General features: G+C 35.9%; 1 protein-coding gene across 2 annotated transcripts in view; it reads left to right on the top strand.

The window, feature by feature from the left end:
• The first annotated feature begins 405 nt into the window (after positions 1-405).
• Positions 406-10,657, top strand: part of acana (aggrecan a) — a 33,908-nt gene continuing 23,656 nt past the window's right edge. For both annotated transcript variants that reach the window (XM_022665219.2, XM_022665218.2), the window contains exons 1-3: positions 406-523; positions 7,241-7,326; positions 9,016-9,399. In XM_022665219.2, the coding sequence (XP_022520940.2) occupies positions 7,248-7,326; positions 9,016-9,399 (463 nt within the window). In that variant the 5' untranslated portion in view covers positions 406-523; positions 7,241-7,247. The remainder of the gene's footprint in view (positions 524-7,240; positions 7,327-9,015; positions 9,400-10,657) is intronic.

The following is a 10,657-nucleotide window of genomic DNA, read 5'->3' as shown; positions in this document are numbered from 1 at the left end:
CTCTCTCTATACCCCCCCTCTCTCTCTCTCCCCCCCCCTCTCTCTCTCTCTATACCCCCTCTCTCCCTCTCTTTTCCTCTCCCCTCTCTCTCTCTCTCTCTCTCTCTCTCTATACCCCCTCTCTCCCTCTCTTTTCCTCTCCCCCCTCTCTCTCTCTCTCTCTCTCTCTCTCTCTCTCTATACCCCCTCTCTCTCTCTCTCTCTCTCTCTCTCTCTATACCCCCCCCTCTCTCTCTCTCTCTCTCTCTCTCTATACCCCCCCCCCTCTCTCTCTCTCTCTCTCTCTCTATACCCCCCCCCCTCTCTCTCTCTCTCTCTCTCTCTCTATACCCTCTCTCTCTCTCTCTCTCTCTCTCTCTCTCTCCTGGTTATCCGGAGGCTCTGGGTGGAGGGGGCTCTTTTGGACGCTGCTCTGGTACCTGAGAGCCGGTGAGCTGCTGCTGCTGCTGCTGCTGCTGGAGGAGATTAAAGGAGAATATTAGAAAGTTCTGGATTACAGATTCAGGGTTTATCAGTCACTCAGGTAAGAATTATCTCACACTTTTATCTTTTATCACTTTATCTGCCTGGATTTGGACTGTTTTATATTATAAAATATTATAAAATAAGCTTTACTGTGCTGTTTAACTCAGTGATGCTCTTAATCAGAGTTACTGGGTTAAAAAATGGGGAGAAATGCTTTAATTAAATAGATAGAAGTTGAGATGGATTCTCAATAGAATACTGTAGTTGTGTATAGGGTATATATAAGGGTATATAGGGTGATTTTAGGGTAATTGGGGCATAAAGACAGCTGAGACACTTCAGCTATATAAGGTTTATGGTGTCACTTTAATTGGATGATCTATTATAGATGCCTCATTGATGCTCAGCTAACATTCTTCTAATGTTCAACTGCATCTCTATTAAATTCAACTGAACTCTAAGATGATTTAGGGTTTAGGGTTAGGGTTAAGTTTAGGTTTAATGTTCAGGTTTTAGGTTTGATTTGTGGTTAAGTATTTGGTTAGAGTTGGGTGTAAGGTTAGGTTTAGGTTTAATGGTTTTAGGTTTAGGTTAAGGTTTATGTTTTTGAGTTGATCTGTAGGTAAGGTTTGGGTTAGAGTTGGGTTTAGGGGTTTAGGGTTAGGTTTAGGTTTAATATTTAGAATTACGTTTAATGTTTAGGTTTAGTTTTATTGTTAAGTTTAGGTTTTTGGGTTGATTTGTGGTTAAATGTGGGCTAGAGTTGAGTGTAGGGTTAGGTTTAAGTTAAGATTTAATGTTTAGGTGTAGGTTTTAGGGTTGATTTGTAGGTGAGGTTTGGGTTAGAGTTAGGTGTAGGTTTAGGTTTAATGTTTAAGATTTAGGTTTAGGTTTTAGGACTGATTTGTGGGTAAGGTTTGGGTTAGAATTGGGTGTAGGTTTAGGTTTAGGTGTTAAAGTTGATTCGTGGTTAAGGTTTCGGTTAGAGTTGGGTGTAGGTTTAGGTTTAATCTTTAGGTTTAGGTTTTAGAGTTCATTTGTAGGTAAGGTTTGGGTTAAAATTGGGTGTAGGTTTAGGTTTTAGGATTGATTTGTGGTTTAGGTTTTGAGTTAGAGTTAGGGTTAGGGTTAGGTCTAATATTTAGGTTTAGGATTTAGAGTTTATTTGTGGGTGAGGTTTGGGTTGGAGTTGAGTGTAGGGTTAGGTTTTAGGATTGATTTGTGGTTTAGGTTTTGAGTTAGGGTTAGGGTTAGGTTTAGGTTTTAGGTTTAGGTCTAATGTTTAGGTTTAGGATTTAGAGTTTATTTGTGGGTGAGGTTTGGGTTGGAGTTGGGTGTAGGGTTAGGGTTAAGTTTAGGTTTAATGTTTAAGTTTAGGTTTTAGGGTTAAGGTTTGGGTTAGAATTGGGTTTAGGTTCTAGTGTTGATTCGTGGCTAAGGTTTAGGTTAAATGGTTTTAGGTTTAGGGTTAGGGTTAGGTTTAGTTTTGATGTTTAAGTTTAGGTTTTTTTAGGAGTTAATTCATGATTAAGGTTTGGGTTAGAGTTGAGTTTAAAACATTACCAAGTTAAACACAGAATAAAAATAATGAATTTAATACATAAACTATACTTTGCTAAAGTTACATTTAAACATTGCATATAGTAAATATGTACAGTTTAATGAAGTATTAACTTTAAGTCATGAATAAAAGTGATGCTCTGATGCTATAATGGGTTATAGAAGGCCAATAAATACAAAAAAAAAATCTTTGATCTTTAATACATTTTTAATGCCAGATAGAATCAATTTAATGCAATATAATTAATTTAGTAAATAAAAACCTTAATACAGTATAATTCTCTGATGCTATAATCTATAATGGGTTATATATATATATATATATATATATATACAGTGCTATATTATCTACAAACGTGTGCTCTGACTTGTGGCACTATCTGTGGCTGTGTGAACATTTAATCATCACAAAATAAATCAGTTTATTTTTATTCATTTTTATTCATGTGGGGGAAATGCATGGAATGCAGCTAAAATCGTGCATATTATTTATTTAATTAAGATTTGATATATGTTTTGGTTTATATGCGTTAAAATAGTAGAATAACCTTATAAAAAACCTGATAAAGAAGCTTTTCAGAACTTTTATGAAAGTTTTTTTCATGCTGAAGTGTTTTAAAGAGTGTACAGTAAGAGCACAGGTATAAACAGGTATTTTATTATAAGGTCAGTTTTAGTTATTGGCGTGTTTTGGGCTGGTTATCTTGTCGTGGCCTCAGATCAGAAGGATTCTTCAGCAGAAGATGAAGTGATGAACCCTGACCCTTTCACTTCTCATCAGCCTGTAACATTCCTTCACTTCTACAACTGCACTCAGTTTTACTGAATATACACACCTGCATAACACTGATCAAACCAAGCTGAACTGCACCAGGAGTAAAGCAGCATAAAGTTATCCAAAAGCAGTGTGTAAGACTGGTGGAGGAGAACATGATGCCAAGATGCATGAAAAAAAATGTGATTAAAAATAAGGGTTATTCCACCAAATATTTATTTCTGAACTCTTAAAACTACTTTATGAATATGAATCTTTTTCTTTATTTTTAATCAATAACACTTTATAATAACTTTCATTAATATACCATTAACGAATGATTAATAACTGTTATTTTTCACATTTTAAGAAAATAAGTGGCTATCACATGTGTAAATACTAATGAATGATTTGCAACAGGAACTGTGATTGATGAACATTTGTTTATTAAAGTTCAAATTCTGATGAGCTGATGAATGATTGGCTAACATTTTAAATATGAATATTCATACTGATGAATAAGTGTCATGTGTGAGCATTTGTTAATATTCAAATTCTGATGAACTACTGCTTTGTTCACATCTAATAATCATTAGTTAAAAATATATAATTAAAGTTATTATAAAGTGTTTCTGATCATTTCTCATTTTCTGTAAATAAATGCTCTAAATGAGAATATTTTATTTGTAATTTGGGAGAAATGTTGTCTGTAGTTTATAGAATAAAACAACAATGTTCATTTTACTCAAACGTAAACCTATAAATAGCAAAATCAGAGTAAAATCGGAGAAACTGATCATTTTAAATGTTTTTTTTATATATTTCAGAGATGTAAGAAGGCTTGAACATATTGTTGCAGTCAAATGAAAATCAAGTATCTCCATTTTTTACGATTTTTAATTGTCTACATAATTTGATCACACAAATTTGTGATGAATAGACCAAAATAAGTTCTCCAAAATGACCTGAAAAAACTATTTTTATATTTATTTCCATTAAAAAAGTTAGGAAGGTTTTATCTCTTTTCTTGTAAAGTTGCTGTTTTGGAGATACATGTTTTTCCTGTATTTCCTGATGAATTAATATTTCAGACAAATTAGTTTAGCATAATAAAAAATAGAAAATAAGAAAAATAAGGTCCAAAACTGCAAAAAAAAAAAAAAAAAAAAAAAAAAAAGAATAAAAGTGCATTGAACAGCAACGATATGCAGGATTGAAAAAAAGTTGGTTGGTTTGAACACATGAAGGCATGGCAGCCAATCAGAAGAGAGATTAGTATCTTTTAGATACTGTTGTTGTTGGACAAAAACCTTGTATCTCTAAAATGCCAACTTTAAAGGAGAAGTAAAAGCCTTCTAGACTTTCAATGGAAGTCAGTATAATTTAAAAATATTTTTAAATTATTAATTCATTTTGAAGCGATTCTATTGGTTAATTTAATATATAGAACCACTACTAGATTCACATTATCTCCAGTGAAAAATGGCAAAAATGAAAATTACATTGAATATGTTGGATAAAATCAGCCAAGGGCTTTTTAAACACAATCAGGTCCAACACTAATATTACAAAAGGACATAAAAGGCAGGAGGCATGTTGCCAGATATTTCCTTTATCAGTCATTTCCCAACAGCTCTGACTCTAATTATAGTCTAAAATACTTTTCGCTGCCACAGAAAACATTACAGCAGCGCAGCGATATCCTGTTTTATTATACTATTTATGGTCCTGTTCTGAAATTACATAACTTATTTTTACTCAATTCTTCTGTTTTTTAGAGGTTCTGTATTAAACTGTATTTTTTGCTGCTGAATCGAAGGTTTCATATCACTAATGTCTTTTCACAAAAGATTTTACCCTGTAACACTGCTACACATGTAGGATTGAACACACGCAGGGTTGAACATAGGCTACTGTACATAGGCTGGCTTGAACACATGTATTTTTGAACATACAGTACATAGGCTTGAACATATTTATGCTTGGACACATGTAGGATTGAACAAATTTAGGCTTGACTCTACTGTATGTAGTCTGGATTTAACATATTTATGCTTGAACATGTAGGATTGAACACATGTAGGCTTAAACATATGCATGGCTGAACATAGGCTACTGTACTTTGGCTTGAACACATTCAGGCTTGAACAACTCTATTTTTTTAAACATACATAGGGTTGAACATATTTATGCTTGGACACATGTAGGCTGGCCTGAACACATGTAGAGTTGAACGTATGCAGGGTTGAACATAGTCTAATGTATGTAGGCTGGCTTGACCAGATTTATGCTTGGACATATGTAGGTTTGACAACATAGGATTGAACATATGCAGAATTGAATATAGACTACTCTACATAGGCTGGCTTGAACATATGTATGGTTGGGCACATGCAGGTTTGAACACATGTAGGGTTGAATACATGCAGGATTCAACATATGCAGGATTGAACATAAGCTACTATACATAGGCTGGCTTGAACATGTTTATGCTTGGACACATGTTGAGTCGAACACATGCAGGATTGAACATAGACTACTATATGTAGGCTGGCCTGAACACATGTATTTTTGAACACCTGTAGGCTTGAACATATTTTGTGTTTGGACACATGGAGGCTTAAACATGTATAGGTTGAACACATGCAGAGTTGAACGCATGTAGGATTGAACATAGGCTACTGTACGTAGATTGGCTTTTATGTGTATAGGTTTGAACACATGTAGGGTTGAACACATGTAGGGTTGTACACATGCAGATTTGAACGCATGTAGGATTGAACATAGGCTACTGTAGGTAGATTGGCTTTTACGTGTATAGGTTTGAACACATGTAGGGTTGAACACATGTAGGGTTGTACACATGCAGATTTGAACGCATGTAGGATTGAACATAGGCTACTGTAGGTAGATTGGCTTTTACGTGTATAGGTTTGAACACATGTAGGGTTAAACACATGCAGGATTTAACATATTTATGATTGAAGACATGTAGGCTGGTTTGAACCCATGCAGGTTTGAACACATGTATTTTTGAACATATGTAGGCTTGAACATATTTTATGATTGGACACATGCAGGCTTAAACACGTATAGGGTTGAACACATGCAGAATTGAACACATGTAGGGTTGAACATAGGCTACTGTATGTACACTGCAATGAACACATGTAGGGTTGAACACATGCAGAATTTAACATATTTATGCTTGGACACATGTAGGCAGGTTTGAACACGTGCAGGATTGAACATAGGCTACTGTACGTGGGCTGGCTTGAACACATGTAGCTTTAAACACATGTAGTCTGTCCTGAACATATTTATGCTTGGATGCATGTAGGATTGAACACATTTTACATTGTTATAGCGCTGATTTAACAGTGAGAAGTGTGGAGTGATGGTGGGGGGAGGGGTTATTAACTTGTGAATAGGACCCTTTGGCTCTTTGTTTGATGGAGAAATGAGTTTATATATAGGAAGAGTTACTGAGTGCCTGAAACAAGTTAAATAAAGACTTTCATTCTTTAATTCATACCGACTCTGAAACACAGTGTCTGCTCTCAGCTCCACAGCTGAGCTTTTCCTTCAGCAGAAATATCTGAGACACTTTTTCCAAACAGCCTGAGATGCAGAACAGTGGGCTTTTCTTCTTAGGCATCAGATAATTAACGACATAATAATCCCCAAACGGCCTGATGTGACGCGGCGGTGCAGAGAGAAGTGCTTTTCCTGTTCTTTTGCTGTGGAAATTACAATGCGGTCTGGTTCTCGCGCCGGTATGAATTCCTCTCACAAAGACGGCCTGTTCTGGACACGCTTTTCCAGCGCTGGAGGCAGACTGAGGGATATCCAATACTCTGCCAAACTCAGTCAAGTTTTTTACTGTATGTTCAGTTACAGTCGCTCAGCTGTCAGTTCAGCGTTAATGTTTTACAGCCCCAATTCCAAAGAGAGCATTGGGACGCTGTGTAAAATGTATTTCTAATTCTAAAAGATAAAAATTTAATAGATAAAACAGTAAATGCTCAGATTTTCTCCTGTGTATACTCATTTTTGCAGGATCTGTCTTTGCTAAGGCTACATTTTCTATTATTTCTAACTCAGATAGGTACAGAAAAAAGCAGCCAGTCTTTGAGCTTAGCAGCCCTATGCTAGTGGTCTAGTGGTGGGGTACTACAGCATGCTAATGCTAAGCTAGTCTTAGTCTTATTTATGGTTAATTGTATGCCAAAACTTTTTTATGCTTTTATTTTGTATGTCCAGAACAGCAGTACAGTGCACGATTGTTGCTCACCTATAGATCAAAAAAAAAATATATATATATATATATATATATATATATATATATATTTTTTTTTTTTTACACCTTTTACAATTTTTAATTTGGGACTTTGGGGTTGCAGTTATTGCTGTATAATTATTAATTTGTTGAATATATTATCTGATTTCTTTTACTTCTAGGTGAGCCATGACGTCAATGCTGTTATTATTCTTGTTCCTCCGGATAACATCAGCTACATGGTCCTTCCAGGATTACATGTACACCGGTGAGCATCTTTTACTGTGGTATTTTTATCTATAATAATAATTTTAAACATACTATTTGTGTAATAAAAGTTTGTAATCACTGTACACAATATATGTTTCTAAGCTTATCCTGGATATAACTATTATTTCTAAGTTTAATTAGTGAGAGAGTGTTTTTATTTCTGACTAACTGGATGAAGTGGAGCATGTTATGTAAAAAATGTTTGAAGGTATGCATTCAAATAGCATTTTTTTAAGAAATAGAGAGAAAGAAAGAGAGAGATGTTGAGAGGAAGAGAAAGTGAGAAATATAGAGAGCGAGAAATTGAGAGAAAGAGATTAAGGAATTAAAAAAAGTAAAGAGAAATAGAGAGGGAGAAGTAGAGCAAAAAATTGAGAGAAATAGAGATGAGTAGAAAGAAAGAAAGAGAAGTTGATTATCTGCTCCCAGTGGCAAGCAAACAATCAGATATTGCCTATATATTATTGGAAAACTGCCATGCCATATTTATAGCATAGGAATATATGAATCCCGATTATACAAATCCCGGTCATGCAGCTTGCCATCAGCTGCCAGAGCCCTAAGAGAGCACAGTTGTTGTTCTTCTCTCTGGGTGGGTACAGTACAGTAAATGGCGCTCATTCCCCTCATCACCCCTAGGGTGATGTGGATCAGCACAAGGCTGCGTCTGTGAGCTGATGTATCAGAACCGAGTCGCTGCGCTTTCCTCCGAGCGTTAGCGCCGTGATGCTACTCGGCAATGCTACAGCATCAGCAGCAGTTCAAAAAGAGGCGGAGTCTGACTTCACATGTATCGGAGGAGGCGTGTGCTATTCTTCACCCTCCTGGTGTGTTGGAGCATCACTAGTGATAGGGGGAGTCCTAGTGAGGGGGTTGGGCAGTTGGCCGTGTAAATTGTGGAAAAAAATTGTATAAAAATTAGAAATAAAATTTAGAAAGGAACCGAAGTGTCCCAAAATAATGACAACTTATTATTAAGACGTTGATTTCTAATGATTACAGATAGTTTAACTCTCTCTCCAATCTAACAGCATTTTGATGTGTATTTTGGGGCGACCTCAAAATAGACCAGAAAGATTGAATGTAAAATGATGTTATAAATGATGGGTTTCTTTGATTTTACCAAATTAAAAACCTCTGGAATATAATCAAGAGGAAGATGGATGATCACAAACCATCAAACCACCAAACTGAACTGCTTTAATTTTTACACCAGGAGTAAAGCAGCATAAAGTTATCCAAAAGCAGTGTGTAAGACTGGTGGAGGAGAACATGATGCCAAGATGCATGAAAAAAACTGTGATTAAAAACCAACCAGGGTTATTCCACCAAATATTGATTATTTCTGAACTCTTAAAACTTTATGAATATGAACTTGTTTTCTTTGCATTATTTGAGGTTTGAAAGCTCTGCATCTTTTTTGTTATTTCAGCCATTTCTCATTTTCTGTAAATAAATGCTCTAAATGAGAATATTTTTATTTGGAATTTGGGAGAAATGTTGTCTGTAGTTTATAGAATAAAACAACAATGTTCATTTTACTCAAACATAAACCTATAAATAGCAAAATCAGAGAAACTGATTCAGAAACTGAAGAGCTCTCTTCATTTATTCCAGAGCTGTAGTAGATCACTGTAAAAGATTAATTTTGATTATAATAATCGTTGTATTATATTCTATATCCCAGAACCTGAAAGCACTCTGAGTGTCAGCATTCCCACTGAGGGTCCCCTCCACCCGCTGATGGGGGACACACTGGTCCTGCCCTGCTACTTCCTGGATAACACGGTCCATGACCCCGGTTCCCCCACCATCGCCCCGCTGTCCCACCGCATCAAATGGAGCCTCGTAACCAAAGAGACGACCGTGGACATCCTGGTGGCCTCTGAGGGGACTGTGGCCCTCAACAGCAAGTACACGGACAGGGTAACGATGGTGGGATACCCCCAGACCCCCACCGACGCCTCCATTAAGATCTCAGAGCTCCTCTCCAACGACTCGGGGGTGTACCGCTGCGAGGTCATGCACGGGATCGAGGACAGCCACGACACCGCCGAAGTCCAGGTGCAAGGTAATGAAACAGTCTGAGCTCTGAACTCTGGAGCTTTATTCTTTAATTCTTTAATTCAGTATAAATTCAGCTGTTCTGTGAAGACCTCAGTGGTTTGTTAGAGTTGTGGAGAAGAAGTTTAAAGCAGGGTTAGGTTATAAAAACACATCCCAAGCTTTGATCAGCCATGATCCACCCAAACTAACAGATCCAGCAAGAAGAGCACTGATCAGAGACGCAGCCGAGACCCATGGTCACTCTGGAGGAGCTGCAGAGATCCACAGCTCAAATCTGGCCTTTATGGAAGAGATCAGTGCAAGAAAAAAAACATTATTGAAAGAAAGAAAGACGTAAAAAAGTGCTGCAATGAAAAGCTAGTTAGCATGCTAATGTTAGCGTTAACTTACTAGCGAACACTAGCTGACTAATTGATTAGCTGTATGTTGATATATAATGAAGACAATGGCCTTATTTGATATGTATTAGTAACTCAAGTTGTGTGTCTATTTATTTCATAATTTAGGCATACGCATTCGTTTGCTAAGAAAAAGTTATTTATAAAAACATCTAACGTTAGGTAGGTTAGCTCGAATTAACTAACTAAGCTCGTTAGCTAACTAACTTAGTTAACAAGCTAGTGTGGTTAGCTTTGTTGTGTTTAATATTTATATTGTTTATGGCTTTATTTATTTATTTAGGTAGAAATCTACGGATTAGCTTTTATTATGTTAGCTATATTAATTTAGATTTAGTCTTTTTGTTTATTTGTTACTTGTGATCATTCTGATGAAAAACCAGGCTTGTCTTTTCTTTAATACGCGGTTTCTAACTTTTGGAAGGAATTAAGTGTTTATTGTTTTTGCTACTGTGTGTGAATTTATCATTTCAAATACCTCAAATACATAATTTGTCAGTTGTTGAATAAAAAATAATCTCTTAAAAACTGCTATTCAGTTTTTATATAAGTATAAATAAGAATATAAAATAATACAAATTGTAATTGTTATTAAAGTGCCGCAATCTGCGGTTTGTAGCTACAAGTCATGGAGGAACAGAAACGCAAACATGTGGAAGAAGAAAGTTCTGTGGTCAGATTATTATTATTATTTTTAACTGGCCTAAATGCAAAAAAGCGCTATATGTGGTGTAAAAAAGTGACATTGCTTATAACCTCTAAGCGCTTTAACACACCATATCAAATCAAATCAAATTAAATTTATTTGTATAGCGCTTTTTACAACCGATGTTGTCACAAAGCAGCTTTACAGAAACATAAACA

The sequence above is a fragment of the Astyanax mexicanus genome, chromosome 23 (genome assembly GCF_023375975.1).
Source record: "Astyanax mexicanus isolate ESR-SI-001 chromosome 23, AstMex3_surface, whole genome shotgun sequence".
NCBI lineage: Eukaryota > Metazoa > Chordata > Actinopteri > Characiformes > Acestrorhamphidae > Astyanax > Astyanax mexicanus.
This window is presented reverse-complemented; position numbering and strand designations above follow the sequence as displayed.